The following is a 23044-nucleotide window of genomic DNA, read 5'->3' as shown; positions in this document are numbered from 1 at the left end:
TTTAAAAATAAGCTAAAGGAGTTCTTGCTTGAAAAAAGTTTCTATTCTCTAGAAGAATTCTATAGCAGTGAAAGCTAATTTTATTTCCCAAATACTATTATTTATTCCTGCTTCAATATATCTTGCTGTGTTAATCAGATTAATTGGTGATCTTTAAAAAATTGTTTGGACAAAATCAGAATATTGTATCTGGAACTCTGCTTGTGAGCGTAATTTTATCTTACCAATTGTGTTTCCAACTTGTATTATTAATCTTTGTTTATTGTCCTTGTGGAAACTAATGTAATAATGAATTAAATGTGATCTGTAAAAAATTGTTTGGACAAAATCGGAATGTTGTATCTCGAACTCTTCTTGTGAGTGTAATTTTACGCTACCGATTATGTTTCCAACTTGTATCATTAATCTTTGTTTATTGTGCTTATGACTCGTTCCACATCCATGCGTTAACACGCAGAACTGGATCTACGGAATACATATTACAATAAACAATAAAATAGATTTGCAGGGTCACCACACTGAAATGTTTCGATGTGTGTTCCCAATGTGGTGTGTAACAAAGCTTAACTTCCATTTTAAGAATAAACATGTTTTTCTCCAAAATGTCAAGGGACTTTTGAATCACAACCTGTTAGAAATTTAAACAATTGTGACATCACCCTCACTGAAAGCAGTTTGATGTCACAAAGTATTGGAAAGTCTTCGTGCTAAAGGCTTTGACGCATTTTGCTGTCACAGACGCTTGTATGTGCACTGTGTTTTGTTGCTGTTAACTGTACATTTCTATGCAACTAAAATTTCATTTTGATGTTATTCTTCATTTATGTTTTATTGCTGCATTATTATTCTGCAGTAGTGGGCTTAAGCAAAAATTCTTTGTTAGCATACCATTTCTTACCACTCAAAATTACAAAAAATTTAACTGAAAACTAAAACAATGAAAAATTCTGGAATTCTAAAAAATTCCCAAGTTTTTCCCCAGATGAAAAATTTCCCAAATTTTCACAGACTTCCCGTTTGTCCCAACGCATATACATCCAGAGAGAGGATATAGAATGTAGACTAGCAATGGCAAGAAAAGCGTTTCTGAAGAAGTGAAATTTGTTAACATTAAATATAGATTTAAGTGTCAGCTATTCTTTTATTTGTCTTTTTATTTGTATGGAGCGTAGCCATGTATGCAAGTGAAATATGGGCTACAAACAGTTCACACAAGAAAAGAATAGAAACTTCTGAAATGTAGTGCTACAGAAGAATGTTGAAGATCTGATTGGTAATCATGCAACTAATTAGGTACTAGACAGACCTGGTGAGAAAAGAAATTTGTGGCACAACCTGGCTAGAAGAAGGGATCAGTTGATAGGGCACTTTCTGAGGCATCATGGGATCACCAATTTATTATTGGAGGGAGCTGTGGGAGGTAAAAATTGTAGAGGGTGACCAAGGGATGAATATAGTAAGCAGATTCAGAAGAATATAGGTTGCAGTAGTTATTCAGTGATGATGAGGCTTCTACAGGATAGAACAGCATGAAAAGCAGCATCAAACTAATCTTCAGGCTGAAGACGACGACAACAACAACAACAACAACAACATGTTGTAAAAAAAAATTTAAGTCTCAATCAGTTGGAGTACTAACAGAAAAAACTGCTATTGTTTTGAATGTGTACGAATTTCCTGACACAAAAGATCTTGATCTTGTTCCACGGAAACTCAAAGTCACTGGGAAAACAGTAGTTCTCTGAAGAGATTTTCTGAGCCAGAGCCCATAGAGAGAAAAATTTTTTTAAATTATAAAAATATGACTATTGTGTGACTAAGTTCTTAAACAAATAAAACAAAGCTAGTTCCACACTCCTTGGTCACATGTGTGTAAACAAGGATAAGTGGATATTAGAAAAACTCTGTACACTTTTTCAATGATCTGTTGCCATCTTGAGGCGTTGAGTATTCTACCTGATATTAGCTTCACTCTTGCACAATAATTCGACAAAGTGTCTCGTTATCTTCGTCAGGTGCTACCTGAAACTGCCTGTAGAGTGGAACAAGTTCGGTATTCATATCTATGGTCTTTTTCCTCTATGGTACACTCCCACTAGTAGCATCCTTTGGCGTTCTCTCTTCAGTCCAGTGCGGCTGTCTGTGCACTGGAATTTCATTTATGTTCAGAAGGTCCAGGTGTTCTCTCTGCAGTTCACTCCTACTAGAAACATTCTTTGGTGTTTATTCTTCGGCTCAGTGCACCAGGCCGAGCACTGGTGTTTCATCTTCAGTCCAGTGCACCCGTTTGCGTACTGGCATTCTGTTCCTGATCTGGTGCGGTTCTGTGTGCTCCCTATACGGCCTGCTCCCACTAGAAGCATCCTGCAACATTCCAGCTTTTCTCTGGGGTTCGTTCCTCATGGCCAGACCCTCAGTTGTACTATCTGTGGAATTCTGTTGCTCCCCCCCCCCCCCCATTGCATTTTCAGCAATTCCAGTGCAGGATCCCAGGCTGTACTGACCTGGTACCCAATGCCACGATTCGTTATGTTTTCTATCACCATTGTCTCTATAGACTCTCTTATAACTAAGAACACTGTCGCAGTATCTGGGAGTCTGTGCCAGAACCCTCATTTGATCATAGTCCTTGGTATGACTGAGTTTCAGATAGTGCTTAACAGTGGCTGATTTAGTTGCCTGTCTTAGTTGGGCGTACCTCCGATGTTCTTTGCATCTGATGTCCACTGTCCTTGTTGTCTGGCCAATAAATGACATGTAAAAATGGTGAGATATTTCATTCAGTCCTGGTTTCCAAAAAGCCAGGTCATCTTTCTCATTTTCCCAGTAGTCCTCTTATTTTGGTAGGTGGACAGAACACACAACCTGATGTTATGCTTCCTGAGAATTCTGCTGATTTTGGCAGAGAGATATCCTGCACAAGCCAGGTCTTGCCTCATCTTGTTCTTCTTCTAGACTGTGTGGCGGAATGGCTGCTATAAGGACCTTCTGAATCTGTCTGGTCGTTTATCTCTCCTTACAGAACACTGATTGTGTATGCCGTATTTCTTCTGCCAAACTATCTAGATCTGACAAGGTGTGTGTCCTACGGACCAATGTCTTGAGAACTCCATTTTTCTGTGGAGAGCATTGATAGCTGCTGGCTTGCAGGCATACAGGGTGTTACAAAAAGGTATGGCCAAACTTTCAGGAAACATTCCTCACACACAAATAAAGAAAAGATGTTATGTGGACATGTGTCGGGAAATGCTTAATATCCATGTTAGAGCTCATTTTAGTTTCGTCAGTATGTACTGTACTTCCTCGATTCACCGCCAGTTGCCCCAATTGAAGGAAGGTAATGTTGACTTTTGTGCTTGTGTTGACATGCGACTCATTGCTCTGCAGTACTAGCATCAATCACATCAGTATGTTTGGGCAGGCATTGTTGGTGATGTCTTCATTGGGCCCCATGTTCTTCCACCTACGCTCAATGGAGCACGTTATGATTTCATACGGGATACTCTCTACCTATGCTGCTAGAACATGTGCCTTTACAAGTACGGCACAACATGTGGCTCATGCACGATGGAGCTCCTGCACATTTCAGTCGAAGTGTTCGTACGCTTCTCAATAACAAATTCGGTGACCGATGGATTAGTAGAGGTGGACCAATTCCACGGCCTCCACGCTCTCCTGACCTCAACCCTCTTGACTTTCATTTATGGGGGCATTTGAAAGCTCTTGCCTACGCAACCCCGGTACCAAATGCAGAGACTCTTCGTGCCCGTATTGTGGACGGCTGTGATACAATACGCCATTCTCCAGGGCTGCATCAGCGCATCAGGGATTCCATGCGATGGAGGGTGGATGCATGTATCCTTGCTAACGGAGGACATTTTGAACATTTCCTGTAACAAAGTGTTTGAAGTCACGCTGGTATGTTCTGTTGCTGTGTGCTTCCATTCCATGATTAATGTGATTTGAAGAGAAGTAATAAAATGAGCTTTAACATGGAAAGTAAGCGTTTCCGGACACATGTCAACATAACATATTTTCTTTCTTTGTGTGTGAGGAATGTTTCCTGAAAGTTTGGCCGGACCTTTTTGTAACACCCTGTATATCAGCATGTGTAGGTTTGTGATAAACACTGTGGCCAAGCAACCAATTGCTCTCTTTTTGACAAGGACATCCAGAAACAGAAACTGGTCATTGTTTTCCAGTTCCATAGTAAACTTCATAATTGGCAGATCACAAAGTTATCAACTACATACCAGAAGAACCATGTGTGTTTACATCCACCTGTCTCCAATGCCCCTCTTCAAACCTCTTCATGAACATATTGGCAATCACTGGAGACAGAACTGCTCATAATATTGATGCCCATACAGAAAGTAAGTTGAGGTCAGTATATGCCTAAACAGGTGGATCATCATCAAATCTCTCTTCAGCTAGTTCCAATGAGTCTTTCAGTGGCACCCTAGTGAATGGCAGTACGACATCAAAACTGACTCCCATATCAGATTCTGTGATATGTAGATGCTCGAGACACTGCAAGAAGTCCTCCAAATTGTGGATTTTGCAAGTACACTTCCCCACACATGGAAAAAGTAGTCCAGGTGAATCTGGCGCTATCAATTGTAGTTGTTTGATGACCTTGTCAGTTATAATGGTTTGCCTCAAAAGAGCCCTGGTCTTCTCGCCCTCTTTGTCTAAGGTCACATTCCCAAAGTCTGTATGCAGGGTCCTCCTGAAGCTGACGCACTTTCTCATCAATTCAGCCTCGTGCAAAATGACTGTGGAGTTCCTTTTGACTGCTGGCAACACCACAATGCTGCTGTCTTCTTGGAGCCTCTTGAGTGCAAGTCTATCATCGCTTGAGATGTTCAGTTTTGAGGGCTTTGTCTTGGTGAGTACTCTGGAGGTATCCTGGATAACTTCTTCTGCCACATTTGGTGGAACTGTGTTAGTTACTTCCTCCACTGCACTGATGAAACCCGAAATGGGCACATTTCTAGGACTTGTATGTAGTTGAAGCCCCTGAGGAGTACCTTCAAAGTAGTGTCATCAGACAGCTTGCCACTTAGGTTAAACACAGTGCAGCTGCCCTCCAATTGCTGTGCTTTTTTACTCATGTCGTCAAACTTCGCAGACTGACATGCTGAGGCATTCTTCTAGGCACATTGCACTAGAGGTCAAGAGGCACTGTCTACTCTGCCAATCTACAGCTGCTAAGGAGGCTGCCATGTACAGGTGAAGGTGTAAAACCTCCCTGCTCCCTGGCTATCACATCTAGCCTGCCTTTTTTTTTTGTGGTTTTAGGGCGCACAACTTCAACGGTCATTAGCGCCCAGACTAAGTTAGGAATGCACCACGAGGCACAAGTTTAAAACAGCAACTAAAAAGGAAAACACGATAAAAGATCGACAGGCACAGGATTAAAAAAACAGCATAATCAAATGTCCTTAGACAGGTTGGTCAAGTTGATAAAACGAAGAACGCGAGCAGTTGCTCCTGGGTCATCCGCTAAAATGGCATCGAGAGTACATGGCAGGTCAAGATCAAGACGCAGTGTAGGAAAATCCGGACAGGACGTTAAAATGTGGCGGACCGTCAGCAATTGCCCACATGGGCAGAACGGCGCCGGTGCAGCCGTCAGCAGATGGCGATGGCTGAACCGGCAGTGTCCAATTCATAACCGGGCCAAAACTACCTCCTCCCGCCGAGAGGGGCGTGAGGAGGACGTCCAAGCCGCGGGAAGAGGTTTCAAGGTCCGAAGCTTGTTGTCCGTAAGTGCAGCCCAATCGGCATGCCACAGCGATAAAATGCGCCGACAAATGACCCTGCTACAATCTGATGAAGGGACACAAGAAGAAGCTGTCCGAGGTTGGAGGACCGCAGCCTTGGCCGCGGCATCTGCAGCTTCATTCCCAGGGATACCGACATGGCCAGGAACCCAAATAAAGCTAACCGGAGAACCGTCGTCCACCAGCTGCTGAAGAGAGCGTTGAATCCGGTGGACGAAAGGGTGAACCGGATACGGATCACTGAGGCTCTGGATGGCGCTCAGGGAATCGGAGCAGATGACATAAGCAGAATGTCGGTGGCAGCAGATATAAAGAACAGCCTGGTAGAGGGCAAAGAGCTCAGCTGTGAAGACCGAACAATGGCCATGGAGCCGGTATTTGAAACTTTGTACCCCGACAATAAAAGAACAACCGACCCCGTCATTGGTCTTAGAGCCATCTGTATAAATGAAGGTCATATTAATGAACTTCGAACGAAGTTCGACAAAACAGGAGTGGTATACCGAACCGGGGGTAACCTCCTTTGGGAGCGAGCTGAGGTCAAGGTGAACGCGAACCTGAGCCTGGAGCCAAGGTGGCGTGTGGCTCTCGCCCACTCTAAAGGTTGCAGGAAGTGAAAAATCAAGGTGTTGAAGGAGGCAACGAAAGCGAACTCCAGGGGGTAGCAGGGCAGAGACATACAACCCGTATTGACGATCGAGAGAGTCGCCAAAAAAAGGAACGATAAGACGGGTGGTCGGGCATTGACAGTAGCCGACAGGCATACCGACAAAGCAGTATATCGCGCCTTTAGGTGAGTGGCAATTCACCGGCTTCAGCATGAAGACTCTCGACGGGGCTAGTGTAAAATGCTCCGATCGCAAGACGTAAACCCCAATGTTGTATGGAGCTGAGGCGGCGTAAGATGGACGGCCGTGCAGAGGAGTATACGAAACTCCCATAATCCAGCTTTGAGCGGACGATCGACCGATATAGGCGAAGTAGGACGGTTCGATCCGCTCCCCACGACATACCACTGAGAACACGGAGGACATTTAGAGAACGGGTGCAACGGGCAGCCAAATAAGACACATGTGGAGACCAGCTAAGTTTCCTGTCAAATGTAAGACCTAAAAATTTTGTTGTCTCCACAAATGGGAGAGCAACGGGACCGAGTCGTAAGGACAGTGGGAGAAACTCTTTGTAGCACCAGAAGTTAATACAGACCGTCTTCTCGGCAGAAAAACGGAAGCCATTGGCAACACTCCAGGAGTAAAGATGGTCAAGAGAACGCTGAAGACAGCGCTCCAGGAAACATGTACGCTGCGCGCTGCAATAGATGGTAAAATCGTCCACGAAAAGGGAGCCTGATACATCAGCTGGGAGGCAATCCATTATTGGATTGATCGCTATGGCGAAGAGAGCGACGCTCAAAACTGAGCCCTGTGGCACCCCATTCTCCTGGCGAAAGGTGTCCGACAGGACAGAACACACACATACCCTGAACTGTCGATCCATTAAAAAGGAACGAATAAAAAGAGGGAGGCGACCGCGAAGGCCCCATGTATGCATGGTGCGGAGAATGCCCGCCCTCCAATAGGTGTCGTAAGCCTTCTCCAAATAAAAGAACACAGCCGCGGTCGGGCGCTTCCGCAAGAAGTTATTCATAATGAAGGTCGACAAGGTAACCAGATGGTCAACAGCAGAGCGGCGCCTAGGAAATCCACATTGTACATTGGTAAGTAGGCGTCGAGATTCGAGCAGCCAAACCAAACGAGAGTTAACCATTCGCTCCATCACCTTACAGACACAGCTGGTAAGCGAGATGGGTCGATAACTGGAAGGCAAGTGCTTGTCCTTCCCCGGCTTAGGAATCGGTACAACAATAGACTTGCACCAGCATGCGGGAACATGTCCCTCAATCCAGATGCGATTGTATGTACGAAGAAGGAAACCTTTACCCGCAGGAGAAAGGTTCTTCAGCATCTGAATATGAATAGAATCAGGCCCTGGAGCGGAGGACCGTGACCGGGCAAGTGCATTTTCGAGTTCCCGCATGGTGAAAGGGGCATTATAACTTTCACGATTCGAGGAGTGGAAGTTAAGTGGCCTAGCCTCCTCTGCCCGTTTTCGGGGGAGGAAGGCAGGGTGGTAATGAGAGGAGCTCGAAACCTCTGCGAAAAAGCGGCCGAAGGCATTGGAGACATCCTCAGGGGTCACAAGGACGTCATTCGCGACCATCAAGCCAGAAATTGGTGAGTGGACCTTAGTGCCAGATAGACAGCGCAGGCTACCCCAGACAACAGAAGGAGTAAAACTGTTGAAAGTGCTTGTGAAAGCAGTCCAGCTGGCTTTCTTGCTTTCTTTAATAATACGACGGCACTGCGCACGTAATCGTTTATAAGTGATACAATCGCCACTGTAGGGTGGCGTTTAAAAATGTGTAAAGCACGTCGACGAGCACGTAAAGCGTCTCTACATGCTGCGGTCCACCAGGAGACCAGTACGCGACGTGGAGAAGAAGTAGTGTGAGGGACGGAATATTCAGCAACAGTGAGAATGACTTCCGTGAGGTGTGCGACCTTACTATCGCAGCTTGTGAAGGTTTGATCCTGAAAGGTCGCCCTGGAAGAGAAGAGCCCCCAGTCTGCTTTGGAGATGTTCCAACTAGCTGAGCACGGAGACGGGGTATGATGCAGGAGATGGATGACACATGGGAAGTGGTCGCTCGAATATGTATCAGAAAGGGCATACCACTCAAACCGGCGTGCAAGTTGGGTAGTACATATAGAGAGGTCTAAATGGGAATATGTGTGAGATGTGTCCTAAAGAAAAGTAGGGGCGCCAGTATTGAGGCAGACAAGATCGAGCTGGTTGAAAATGTCTGCTAACAGGGAGCCCCTCGGGCAGGATGCTGGAGAGCCCCAAAGGGGATGGTGGGCATTGAAGTCTCCAGTTAACAAAAATGGTGCAGGTAGCTGAGCAATAATTTGCATCATGTCTGCCCTGGTAACGGCAGACGACGATGGAGTTTAAACGGTACAAATAGAAAATGTAAAAGTGGGGAGAGTAATTCGGACGGCAACTGCCTGCAGGCTGGTGTGCAATGTGATGGGATCGTAGTAAATATCATCCCCGACCAGCAACATAACCCCTCCATGAGCCGGAATACCTACCACAGGGGGTAGGTCAAAACGCGCAGAGGTGTAGTGTGCCAAGGCAATGTGATCGCATGGCTGTAGCTTCGTTTCCTGGAGAGCTACGACGAGCGGACGGTGCAAGCGGACAGGAACTTCAAGTCCTCTCGGTTGGAGCGAATGCTGCGAATATTCCAGTGAATAAGTGCCATTGTGAGAAGAAAAGGAAGATGAAAGAAGGGGTCACCTCGAAGGCCGCTGATGGCCTGGTTTCGAGCGAGTATTGCCGCCGCTATCAGTAGGCAGACAGTCATCGTCCATTGGTTCTATAGGTTCATCGGCCATCTCATTAAGATGGCCGGGAGGAGGAGCTTCCTCCGCCGGTGGACGGCCAGATGTTCGACTACCAGAGGGGCGGCCAGGCGAAACGGATGATGGCCTGGGGCGGCAACTGCTGGGTGGCGCAGGAGAAGAAATGCGCCGTGGCGGAGAAGGGGAACTGTGCTTCCTATAAGCCTTCTTGGAAGGTCTTTTAGTGGAAGTACTGGTCGACGGCTGGGAGTTCGAGGTACGTAGGAAGTCTGCACGGGACGGTTCCTTCTTGAAGGCCCGTGCATCTGACTTCTGGGTCTTCGTCTTGGCAGAAGCTGATGAAGGTGCTTGTGTTGGAGGGGTGAGAGGAGGAAGGGGAGACGTCGACAGCACGATCTTAGCACTGGCCGAATGGACGACCGTGGCGCTGAAGGTCAGATCGCATGTCTGCGTCGCCACCTCCCTGGTAGTCCGAGGAGAGGTGAGGACAGTACTGTATTTTCCCGCTGGAAGCAGCGTGGGCTTCCTACTAGCAAATAGCTTGCGAGCAGCCGAGGTGGACACTTTCTCTTCGACCCAAATTTCTTGGATACAGCGTTCTCCCTTGTAGATGGGACAGTCGCGGGAGGACGCTGCATAGTCACCCTGACAGTTCACACAAGGAAGAGACGGAGGTGGACAGTCACCCTCATGGGCATCCCTGCCACAAGTGACACATTTAGCCGCATTGGAACAAGACTGGTGATTAAAACGCTGACACTGGTAGCAGTGCGTAGGTGTCGGGACATAGGGGCAAACAGAAATAACCTCGTAGCCTGCTTTGATACGCGACGGCAGTTGAACACTATCAAAGGTCAAGAAAAGTGTCCGGGTCGGTACAAGGTTATTGTTGACCCTATGGACAGCCGTCATGCCCCGCTCAGCGAGGAAAGACTGAATCTCCTTGTCAGTCAATCCGTCGAGTGATCGAGTATATACCACACCACGGGACGAATTCAAAGTGCGGTGAGCCTCCGCCCGGACAGGGAACGTGTACAGGAGTGTGGCCCGAAGCAGTTTTTGTGCCTGAAAGGCGCTCTCAGTTTCTAGTAACAAGGTACCATTACGCAACCTGGTACACGACATGACAGATCCGGCTATGGCATCTACGCCCTTCTGGATAACAAAAGGGTTGACAGAGGAAAAATCCTTGCCATCCTCAGATCGAGAAACTATGAGGAACTGTGGGGCAGGCGGTAGTACTTTTGTCACTGGTGGCTGGTCAAGTTTCCGTTTATGGGCAGAAGTCGAGAGAGAAGAAGAAGAGAAATCCATTGCAGAGGAATCCCCCATGATTGCCAGCGTCTCCGATGACGCGCTCCTTCCTTGTGGGGACCCTCCCAGAGGGCACTCCCGCCTTAGGTGAATGTTTACACCTCAGGTCACACCTCCCGAGAAACAGACGGAGGGACCAATCGGCATGGTCAGAAGGTATCAGCTCAGGCAATCACCCCTCCCTGGGCCTGGCCTTTACCAGGGGGTACGTGCGTGCCTTACTTGTCTACCCACGGCGGGGAATTACGCGTTACCCCGTCACCGGCTACGCGTGCGAACGCGTGGGTCGGCCTTCAGGCACGCACAGGGAGGAAGGAAGAAGAGGAAAAAGAAGAGAGAGAGGGAGAGAGAGGACAGACTGTCTCAAACACCGAGGCGGAGACCAGAGAAGGCAAGGAGAAGAAGGCAATGAGAAGGCAAGGAGAAGAAGACAAGGGAAAGAGTAAGGAAGACAGTGAGATGGAGAAGAGCAAAGAAAGGAACCAACCAAAGGAAGGAAGAAACGAGAAGAAGTGAAAAACCAAAATGACCGCAAATAGAGGTCGTGGAACCGTCCGTCTCCGGACGCAGGCGCTAACTACCCCCTTGACGGGGAGGGACTCCTTTTAGTCGTCTCTTACGACAGGCAGGAATACCTCGGGCCTATTCTAATCCCTGGACCCGCAGGGGGGCTAGCCTGGGGTGAACATCTCAAATTCTCCCTTCTCACAAGTGCCATGCTCGTCCAGTGTTTTTCTTGTTCATCACTCTGGAGTTGATGAGATCTTTAATCATAGTGAAAACTGGTACTACATCTCCATCTTGATAACTCGGCATGAAACAGAGAGAACCCAGCATTCTCCCTTTCCTCTGTCAAAGCTCATCCAGCTTCCTGACGTTTCAGTACATCTCAGCTACATCTACATATAGGGTGACAATTATTGAACTATATGAAATAAAATCATGATAACTTCTGCACAGTTTGTGTTAGGATGTTCAAACTGCACAGTTGACTGTGGGGCATCATGGGAATTAGTATGTGCATGCATGGTTTTATTTAGCGACGATGCCCACTTTCATTTGGATGGGTTCGTCAATAAGCAAAATTGGCACATTTGAGGGACTGAGAATCTGCATTTCACGATCGAGAAGTCTCTTCACCCTCAACAGGTGACTGTGTGATGTGCTATGTCCAGTCACGGAATAATTGGTGCGATATTCCTTAAAGGCATGATGACTACTGAATGGTATGTGGTGTGATTTCATCCCCATTATCCAAAGTGACCCTAATTTCGACAAGATGTGGTTCATGCAAGACGGAGCTCAACTCCATCAAAGCAGGAGAGTGTTTTGATGTCCTGGAGGAGCACTTGGGGACCACATTCTGGCTCTGGGGTACTAATAGGCCACTGGCATGGTCCTTGATTGGCCACCATATTCTCCGAATCTGAACACGTGCGACTCCTTTTTGTAGGTCCACATTAAAGAAAAGGTGTACAGTAATAACCCCAAAACCATTTCTGACCTGAGAACAGCCATTCCAGAGGTCATCGACAGCACTGATGTTCCGACACTTCAGTGGGTCACTATTTGTCTGCAGCACATCATTGCCAATAGGGGCAATTGAAACATCGGTAGTGATGTTTACATAAAGTGTGTGCCCACTGCAGTTTGCAACTAATTTATGTTGTTGTTTACCCTCCCTCAATAATTGTCACTCTGTATACACTCCACAAGCTGCTGTATGGTGCGTGGTAGAGGGTACCTTTTACCACAACAAGTCATTTCCTTTCCTGTTTCTACTCGCAAATAGAGCAAGGGAAAAGCAACTGTCTATATGCCTCCATACTAAACCTGATTTATCTTATCTTATCATCGTGGTCTTTATGTGGAATGTGTCTTGGCAGCAGTAGAATCATTCGGCAGTCAATTTTAATTGCTAGTTTTCTACATTTTCTCAATAGTGTGCCTCAAAAAGAGCATCACCTTCCTTCCTGGGATTCCCATTTGAGTTCCTGCTGTTGTTCGAACCTATCGGTAACAAATCTAGCAGCACACATGTGAATTGCTCCAGTATTTTCCTTTCATGTGACTTGGTGGGAATCACAAAGACAGGCAACTAAATCAGCCACTATCGAACATTGTCCGGAACTCAACCATTCCATGAAATATTAGCGAACAAGGGTTCTTGCACAGACCCCTCATATTGGAACAGTATTATAAGATAGTCTATAGAGATAATAGTGATGGAAAATCTAATGAATCATGACACTGGGTACCAACACAGTAGAGCCTGGGATCCTGCACTGGACTTGCTGATAATGCAACGGGGGCAGCTGCAGAACTCTACAAACAGCAGTGAGGGTGTGCACACCAGGAACGATCCCCACACAAAGCATCAGGCACACTTGACTGAAGAGGGAATGTCGCGGGACACTTCTAGCAGGAGCGGACCGCAAAGGGAACACATGGAACCACACAATATTGAGAAAGGAATGCCACCATGCAAAATGGGTGCACTGGGCTGAGGATGAAACACTAGCACTTGGCCTGGGGCCTGGCACACTGGACCAAAGAGGGAACGCCAAAGAACGTTTCTAGTGGGAGGGCAGAGGGAACACCTGGACTGCTTCTGACCATAAATGGAATGCCAGTGCACAGACAGGCACACTGGAACAAAAAGGGAATGCCCAAGGATGCTGCTAGCAGGAGCAGACATCAGGTTGAATGCCTGGAACCAACCACGGACAAAAGAGACTCTAGGTACAAATACTCAATCCATTCTACTCAACCAAGTCTCTGGTAGCACATGGTGAAGATGAGTCACACTGTAGAAATATCATGCAACAACGAGACTGATATCTGGCAAAATACCCAACACTTCAGGACATCATTAGAAAACTTTGATATAACCTGTAGCAATTATTTTTCACAGTTATCAATAATATCTTTCAATCACATTTCATCCAGTGAGGAAAATTTAACCATAAAAGGAGTTGAAGTCAGTATCTTAATTAGTAAATCAATCTGGGAGAAAGTATAAAACAATTCAGATACCAATATGAAGGTTGATAACCGTTTTTGTTGTAGTTGTTGTTGTTGTTGTGGTCTTCAGTCCTGAGACTGGTTTCATGCAGCTCTCCATGCTACTCTATCCTGTGCAAGCTTCTTCATCTCCCAGTACCTACTGCAACCTACATCCTTCTGAATCTGCTTGGCGTATTCACGTCTTGGTCTCCCTCTACGACTTTCACCCTCTAAGCTGCCCTCCAATACTAAATTGGTGATCCCTTGATGCCTCAGAACATGTCCTACCAACCGAGCCCTTCTTCTAGTCAAGTTGTGCCACAAACGTCTCGTCTCCCCAATCCTATTCAACACCTCCTGATTAGTTATGTGATCTACCCATCTAATCTTCAGCATTCTTCTGTAGCACCGCATTTCGAAAGCTTCTATTCTCTTCTTGTCTAAACAATTTATCGTCCATGTTTCACTTCCATACATGGCTACACTCCATACAAATATTTTCAGAAACGACTTCCTGACACTTAAATCTATACTCGATACTCGATGTTAACAAATTTCTCCTCTTCAGAAATGCTTTCCTTCCCATTGCCAGTCTAAATTTTATATCCTCTCTACTTCGACCATCATCAGTTATTTTGCTCCCCAAATAGCAAAACTCCTTTACTACTTTAAGTGTCTCATTTCCTAATCTAATTCCCTCAGCATCACCCGACTTTATTCGACTACATTCCATTATCCTCGTTTTGCTTTTGTTGATGTTCATCTTATATCCTCCTTTCAAGACACTATCCATTCCGTTCAACTGCTCTTCCACGTCCTTTGCTGTCTCTGACAGAATTACAATGTCATCGGCGAACCTCAATGTTTTTATTTCTTCTCCATGGATTTTAATACCTACTCCGAATTTTTCTTTTGTTTCCTTCACTGCTTGCTCAATATACAGATTGAACAACATCGGGGAGAGGCTACAACCCTGTCTCACTCCCTTCCCAACCACCGCTTCCCTTTCATGCCCCTCGACTCTTATAACTGCAATTTGGTTACTATACAAATTGTAAGTAGCCTTTCGCTCCCTGTATTTTACCCCTGCCACCTTCAGAATTTGAGAGTATTCCAGTCAACATTGTCAAAAGCTTTCTCTCAGGCTACAAATGCTAGAAACGTAGGTTTGCCTTTCCTTAATCTAGCTTCTACGATAAGTCACAGGGTCAGTATTGCCTCATGTGTTCCTTTTAAAAATGATCGTTGTCATGACAGACTGATCACCAGACTAACCTGAGGCCAAGATTAGATTGGAAGGTCACTGCCAACGAATGTATATGACAATCTTATTTTATAATTTTTAATATGTTTGAAGGCATCAATAACAAGAAACCTTCACGTATAACCACTATATTCTCGTCACAGTCCTAATACTCTGTATTTTAGGTACACTTTGAGTGGATATCATCATAGTGACTATACTGGTTGATACTGTCACTACCTAAAACTGAATAGTTGTATTCTACAGCACTTCCCACACTCTGTAACTGAATGAGGTACTGTGTTCATAAAGACATTGGCCTCAAATTAGAAAGATGCTTGTTCGTGCTCTGTCCAGCCATCCTGATTTAGCTTTTCCAATACCATTTCAGGCAAACAATAGGTTCATTCCCTCAACGAAGTTATGGTTGAGCAACTGCTCTCTTCTCTCCTCATTAAAAAAGTGTGTGTGTGTGTGTGTGTGTGTGTGTGTGTGTGTGTGAGAGAGAGAGAGAGAGAGAGAGAGAGAGAGAGAGAGAGAGAGAGAGAGAGAGAGAGAGAGAGAGGGGGGGGGGGGGAGAGGGAGAGAGAAAGAGAGAGAGAATAACATTTCATTTGTGTTAAGTAGATGTATCCTAGATCATTGTAGAGTTATCCAATTATCCTTGGATGAATAAACAACAAAAGTAACAACAAGACCAACTACTACTACCACTACTACTACCACTACCACTACCACCACCCCTTTGTTATATGCAACAATTCATTATCATTAACTGGTGTTTTCCCTCAGCAATTAAAACTGCAAAAATAGTACACTACTGGCCATTAAAATTGCTACACCATGAAGATAACGTGCTGCAGACGCGAAATTTAACCGATAGGAAGAAGATGCTGTGATATGCAATTGATTAGCTTTTCAGAGCATTCACACAAGGTTGGCGCCGGTGGCGACATCTACAACGTGCTGACATGAGGAAAGTTTCCAACCGATTTCTCATACACAAACAGCAGTTGACCGGCATTGCCTGGTGAAACATTGTTGTGATCCCTCGTGTAAGGAGGGGAAATGCGTACCATCACGTTTTCGACTTTGATAAATGTCGGATTGTAGCCTATCGCGATTGCAGTTTATCGTATTGCGACATTGCTGCTCATGTTGGTCAAGATTCAATGACTGTTAGCAGAATATGGAATAGGTGGGTTCAGGAGGGTAATACGGAACGCCGTGCTGGATCCCAATGGCCTCGTATCAATAGCAGTCGAAATGACAGGCATCTTATCCACATGGCTGTAACAGATCGTGCAGCCACGTCTCAATCCCTGAGTCAACAGATAGGGACATTTGCAAAACAACAACCATCTGCACAAACAGTTCAACAACGTTTGCAGCTGCATGGACTATCAGCTCGGAGATCACGACTGCGGTTACCTCTGACGCTGCATCACAGACAGGAGCACCTACCTTGGTGTACTCAACGACAAAACTGGGTGCACGAATGACAAAACGTCATTTTTTTGGATGAATCCAGGTTCTGTTTACAGCATCATGATGGTCGCATCCGTGTTTGGCGACATCGCAGTGAACGCAAACTGGAAGCGTGTATTCGTCATTGCCATACTGGTATATCACCCGGCGTGATGGTATGGAGTGCCATTGGATGCATGTCTCAGTCATCACTTGTTTGCACTGACGGCACTTTGAACAGTGTACGTTACATTTCAGATGTGTTACAACCTGTGGCTCTACCCTTCATTCAATCCCTGCGGAACCCTACATTTCAGCAGGATAATGCACAACCACATGTTGCAGGTCCCATACGGGCCTTTCTGGATACAGAAAATGTTCGACTGCAGCCCTGGCCAGCACATTCTCCAGATCTCTCACCAATTGAAAAAGTCTGGTCAATGGTGGTCGAGCAACTGGCTTGTCACAATACACCAGTCACTACACTTGATGAACTGTGGTTTCGTGTTGAAGCTGCATGGGCAGTTGTACCTGTACACGCCATCCAAGCTCTGTTTGACTCAATGCCCAGGCGTATCAAGGCCGTTATTACGGCCGGAGGTGGTTGTTCTGGGTACTGATTTCTCAGGATCTATGCACCCAAACTGCGTGAAAATGTAATCACATGTCAGTTCTAGTACAATATATTTGTCCAATGAATACCCGTTTATCATCTGCATTTCTTCTTGGTGTAGCAATTTTAATGGCCATTAGTGTATACACATATATGCCATATGTATAAGAAGGGTGGGGGGTTCACTCATTTTTTTGAAAACTGCTAAAGAAGTGTTCCTCCCACAACTGACTATAAACTGAGACTTCCGGGTATATTAAAACTGTGTTCTAAACCAGGACTTGAACCCATGTTTGAATCCTCATCCGACACACCATTTTAATCTGCCCCACACTACACTGCAGAATGAAAGACTCATTCCAAAGAACATTATTATTTCTAATCGTCACAAATGCTGCCAACCACAGCACTCATCTGAAACAGTTACTTTCAATCCAATAAACCATGTTTTCAATTGCAAGTGCAAGTCTTCGATTTAAGTCATACATGACAACAGGAGAAAAGTCAAAAAAATTATAGAAGTAGGTAAGTTGGAAAGATTACAAACCCTGTGTGTATTCTGATGTTCCATCCAAAGGATCAACCCAAATCACAACCTGCAAAGTGTACAACATGATTTATCAGTAATAAAATTTTCTGATTGTTCGGATGTAATTTTCAGAGTGTCAACAAACTACAGCTCAACCAAGCAAAGTGTGCCCTGGGAGAAGAACAGTGAAGTCTGAAATTATCAAAACTGAAGTGCAGCACAAACAGCACGTATTTGTCCCTCAATTACTCACATTAATTATTTGTATAAGAGAATAATATTTGCTGTATGTGACACCCTTTCATTTTTTTTCTTTTACCCTGAGTAAATAAATAGCTTTCTCATTTGTGATGAAGAGGAAGGACAAAAATTTCTAATGTCATCACCAGGTACATACTACAGTTGGTATAGCTGTAAGACACTGACAACACGAACATTTTAATGCATTTTCAAGATGAAGAGCAAGAAATTTAACACATGTAATCTATGTTATCACTATTTAATACCAAGATTGCTTCTTACATCCTTTTCAGAAACATTTTGCAGTTCCTTTGGGCAAGCTTGTTTTAGAACCTCTTGGTTACTATCAGTCACAAGCCAATCTGAGGGTACTTCACAAGTTGATGAACCTTCTTCACCAATAATGGTGACTGCTGGAAACTGCTGTGATAGAGAGGAAATGATGCACCGCTGTGCAGATCTATCAGCTTCAGTTTGCAAATCATTTTTGCCCTGCAAATTATGTTGTCGTTAGATAAACTATGAGTAAACGATTTCTTTTTTCTAAGTTATAAATAATGAACATAATTTCATTTTATGGCAATAACTGCACATACGTACACTATCCCATGACGAAAAAGTTATGTATTCTATTTGATGTCCAATGCAAACTGAAAAAGAGTAGTCTAGTTCTTACCTTTTCAACAATGCCTAATTCACCTTGCGACATAATATCTCGTATAATTTTTCCAGCTCTATTGGCCACATTAACCGATGAAGCAACAATCCTTAATAAAAGAGGTATACTTTGCGCCATTGCTGCGTTGTTTCTCAACTGAATACTCAACCTCTTTTCAGATCTTATATAAAAACCGTCAAGGTTGCGAGTTTCAAGTATTAGATACGCCAAGTCTGTGGTAAAACCTACTTTCTCCTGTACATGAGCGCAGCCAACACCAGTGTCAACTAATATGCGGTTTTGAGGGTTAATGCCGTTTATGTTAACTTATTGCCACCTTCAAACAATTTCTAGAATCAGAATTATAGAATACTATGATACACATGTCACGGTTTTCATCATCTGTTTGTTCTGACTGTTATCTCCAGCCTTCACGGCCACTTGTCCTTTCCACCTAATTTAATGTAAAGGAGATTACTTTTTATAAGTGCTTAGTCGCGTTTAACCAAGACCCAAGACAACCAACACAAAAGAATCTATTTAAATATTATGCAAGTTATCTTCTCATTTCATACAAGCGACCAATATATAAATATTTGGCTTTTCATTGCCATTATGAAGATCGATGCCGTTCGCGCGCACTTTTGACGTTGTTTTGTTTTCATACACTTTCAAAGATAATAGTGGTAAAGTTGAAAATTACACCAGATGAGTCAAAGCACTCCGTTACTCATGTAAGCAAATGTACGTGGGACTTGTCAGGTGCTATGAATTAGTGTTCGAGAACCCTAAATCATGCGTTTGTACAGAAAAGAAAACGTGTTTACATAATGTGGTCATTTTTCGCTAGAGATCCGTCTAAAGATTTTCCTTACGAGATAGGAGACATAGTGACAGGACTCGAGGATAAAAGTGTATGGGCTCTTCATCAGGCAAAGAAAAAGGTAAACACAAGCTTGCAAGCATCAGTATGTGTAAACACGTCTGTATTTGTCGGTGTACTTGTTACAGTATACATTAATGTGCCCATTGCGCAAAACAACCCATGGTTAATCGTACTTTTTATGGCCAAGCACAGCAACGTTCTATGTGCCCTAGTACAGTAGGTAAGGAGTGCAAGCAGCGGACTTAATATTTACTGCACAATTTCATTATTTCACTCGCCCTCCGAAGGAAGCATAAGAGAATAAAGCCACCCACGACAGGAAGGTGGCAGCATTTTATTTGAAACTATACTGTGTCATTGAGTGGGGAGTGTCATAAGTTTTAAAGAAAATTGCATGAAATTAAAAAACCAATCGTTCTATTTTGGAGAGAGTCGTAGTAAAATATGTGTTTCATAGGTTTTTATATAATCTGTTATCCAGTCTGTAGAAGAGCTGTAGAAAATGTTTGCGCATTTCCAGATACGAAACAGCCGTGTTAGTCTTCAGTAGACTTATTTACTTGCCTCATAAACATTTTCAACATATATTGTTGCCTGATGATCTATGTTTTGAGTAAATATTTCTAGCTTGCTGGGAGCATAAAATAATCACAAAAAATAGACCTTTATAGACCTTTCATGGGCTACAGATGCAGGTGGTGTGTTAGACATTAAAATGTGATTGAATACACCAGTTATGGAATGCTAACAATAAAACATAAGCCTTCCAGGTTCAAGTCCTGTTGTAGGGAACTAATATGAAGTTCACCAACTTCAGAGATGTTTGAAATTCATGTGATTATTAAGATTATTTATTGATAGTAGGTGAAAGTATAAGCAGTTGCATTGATGGAGAAATTTACTTTAAACAGACTCATTTCTCAGGTGGATGGAGCCCGATGGACCTAATCTCCATTTTAGCCTATACCTAGCACACACTATTTTGCACCTTCCTGGGGCCTCCCACCAGCAGGCACCATGGTCACATGACACTAGAGAAGCAGGTGCATAAATATAATGATGCAAGGTTTCTTGTGATCATCTGAGTGTTAAAAGCGTCTGTCATCATTTTCATCTGGGTACCCTTCCAGTTAGTTGGGTAGGACTTTAGTGCACAATATATCTCCATCTGATTGTATCATTATAAACTTTATCTTTTATGTCCAGCGATGTTGTTATTTTTTGAAGGGAGGACTCCTTCCAAGTACAGTTATTTCAGAGTAAACCCTATGGGTTACAGTATCTTGCATCCTTTGGACATGCCTAAACCATTTCAGCTGTGCAATGTGTAAGCTTTCCTCCAGGGAACAGGTCGCTTACATGCTGTACCTAATGCATGCATTTCTAATTTAGCCCCATCTTGTCGTAGTCCCTTCTTGTCGTAGTCCCTTCTTGTCGTAGTCCCTTCTTGTCTTCGTCATAGCGGATCGTAAAAATTTCATTTCACATGCTTGTTGTTTGCTGATGTTTCTTTTTGATACCACACAGATCTCCAAGCCATATATCATTAGTGGCCAAAAGTATGATTTGAGTGTTGTCTGTTTAGCTTTTACGGGAACTGTTTTATCCCAGACTAGATTTTGTACTTCATTGAACATAGCACCTGTTGAAACTGATTTGGACTACTAACTCAGCACTCCTCTGGTGTGATACATCAAAAATAACTGAAACTTTCTACTGCATTTGAAATGAGTCACCAGGTTTAACCATTGACATAGGAACAATGTGACAAATGGTGGAAACAACGTTGCAGCAATAATGTGATATTAGTGGCATTTGCAAATCAGTTTTCTTTTAATTTGACATTTGTTGGCTTGGCCATCTCACAACCAGACTGTCACCTTCCAACCTAATCTAGACCTCAGGCAAGGCTATAGATCAGTCAGTCACCACAATGAGGTTTTTTTGCCATCAAATTTGTAACTTCACCAGCTAACAACAAAACTGTGATTATGCGCACTAAAATGTGGCAGTACTGCAGCCATTAACAATACGTCACTGGTCAAAAGTGACTATTGTATTGAATATTCCTCTTGACTCCTGTTTTCTTCTTCTGTTAATTCGTACTCATTAAATTAAATCAATCTAGTTTCCTCTAAAACTCTTGCTGTGTGTCTCCCCAAATGGCAATATCATATGTGCAAACTAAGATGTTTAAATTTCCAGATTCCACAGCTTTAAGTGTTTTAATAACTACTCCCTTGAATACAATGAAAAGTAATGAAAATAGTGCACTACAATGTTGTTTACCCCTGTTCAAAACAATTTTGATGTAGCGTTTTCTACTTGTACATTCCTTTCACGTTTTTGTACAGCAGTTGGATGTTTCGTTCTGTGAACATATGGTAAGCTGGCGGCTGTGTTGGCTCCTTGAGTCTCAGGATCTTCTGGTTCCGTCCCAAGGTGGTTTTCGCCAAGACCGATCCACTACTGATAATATGATTTATCTGGAGTCCCCTGCCATCTGAATAGTTTTTGCCCAACAACAACACATTAGAGCCCTCTTCTTTAATCTGCAAAAGACTTATGACACCTCATGGAGCCACCACATTCTTGAATCGTACATGAGTGGGGTCCATTCCTGATTTTTATCCACAAATTCTTGTCACACCGCACTTTCCAGGTTTGAGTTGATGCTTCCCACAGTGCTTCCCTTATCCAAGAGAATGTTGTCCTGCAGGGCTCTGTACTCAGTGTCCCTTTCTTTCTAGTAGCCATCAGTGGTCTAGCAGCAGCTGCGGGGGTCTTCAGTATCACCCTCTTTGTATGCTGATATTTGCTTCTAATCTTGCTGCTCTAGTGTGTGTGTGTGTGTGTGTGTGTGTGTGTTGCTGAATGTTGAGTGCAAGGTGCCATATGAAAGGTACAGGCGCAGGTACTGCACTTCCGACAACAACATACCATTCATCCATAACCAGAACTTGGCCCTGACTACCAACTACTCAGTGTGGTGGAGACTTATTGCTTTTTAGAAGTGGTCTTCAGTTCTCAGTTGATATGGATTCCCCACCTCCGCCAGCTAAAGTGAAAGTGCTGGGGTGCAGATCACACTCTCCTTCTGCAGCTTTACAAAGTCCTGATACAATTCCGCCTTGATTATTGGAATCTCTCATATGGTTCGGCATTGTCCTCAGCATTGTGGATACTGTATCCAATAAATTACTGCAGGGTTTGACTTGCAACAGGAGCCTTTCAAACTAGCCCCATGAAGATCTTGATGGAGGAGGCTGGGATGCCTCAATTGCATTGCTGCAGGGTCGGTAATCAAACCCAGGACTCCAGATGGCCGAGCTGAAGCCAGGAGCTACCATGCCATATTTCGTCAGGAGGTGGAGCAAGTTCAAGGGCGTCAAGGGGCAGTACAGGTTGATACAGTGGTATTCGATAGCATTGCTTTATTCAGCTAATTTACAGTATTTGATGGGTGCAGCGTAGTGTCGGCGTACCGCCCGCGGCGTTGTCTCGCTGAGTCCAGCCGGCTCAGCAACTCCTGGTATGCCAACGCTGTTGCTGTTGCCATCGAGGCCGCTCAGCTGGAAGTCGGCCACGCTCTGTCCGATTGCCGCCCGCCTATGCGTCGCATCTTGCGCAGCATAGCTGCCCGCGATTCGGGAGACTGCTACAGTCCCTGGTCCTCGCTGCCCTCCACCTGTTTGGCATGCTCTGTCCATCCATGGGACAAAGGTGGATGTACTGGTCCCTCAGGCCACCGCCGCTGTTCCCAGGATAGGACCAGACTCGAACCCACGCCCTCCTGGACGCTGTGCTGCTAGTGGTGCTTCCCGGATGGCAACACCTACCACCGTCTCTGGTGCTGCCGCAGCGCTGCTGCACC

General features: G+C 44.5%; 2 protein-coding genes across 2 annotated transcripts in view; one reads left to right on the top strand and one right to left on the bottom strand.

The window, feature by feature from the left end:
* Positions 1 to 18928, bottom strand: part of LOC124787079 (3'(2'),5'-bisphosphate nucleotidase 1) — a 47817-nt gene extending 28889 nt beyond the window's left edge. The window contains exons 1-3 of the mRNA XM_047254311.1: positions 18303 to 18928; positions 17909 to 18118; positions 17405 to 17453 (exon numbers count right to left, since the gene is read on the bottom strand). Coding sequence (XP_047110267.1) covers positions 17405 to 17453; positions 17909 to 18118; positions 18303 to 18422 — 379 coding nt within the window. The 5' untranslated portion in view covers positions 18423 to 18928. The remainder of the gene's footprint in view (positions 1 to 17404; positions 17454 to 17908; positions 18119 to 18302) is intronic.
* A 70-nt stretch (positions 18929 to 18998) lies between these two features.
* LOC124793969 (N-terminal kinase-like protein) overlaps positions 18999 to 23044 on the top strand; it is a 122460-nt gene continuing 118414 nt past the window's right edge. Inside the window, exon 1 of the mRNA XM_047258060.1 lies at positions 18999 to 19228. Coding sequence (XP_047114016.1) covers positions 19115 to 19228 — 114 coding nt within the window. The 5' untranslated portion in view covers positions 18999 to 19114. The remainder of the gene's footprint in view (positions 19229 to 23044) is intronic.

The sequence above is a fragment of the Schistocerca piceifrons genome, chromosome 1 (genome assembly GCF_021461385.2).
Source record: "Schistocerca piceifrons isolate TAMUIC-IGC-003096 chromosome 1, iqSchPice1.1, whole genome shotgun sequence".
In the NCBI taxonomy this organism is placed as follows: domain Eukaryota; kingdom Metazoa; phylum Arthropoda; class Insecta; order Orthoptera; family Acrididae; genus Schistocerca; species Schistocerca piceifrons.
The sequence above is the reverse complement of the archived record's forward strand: the minus strand, read 5'-3'. Positions and strand labels throughout refer to the sequence as shown.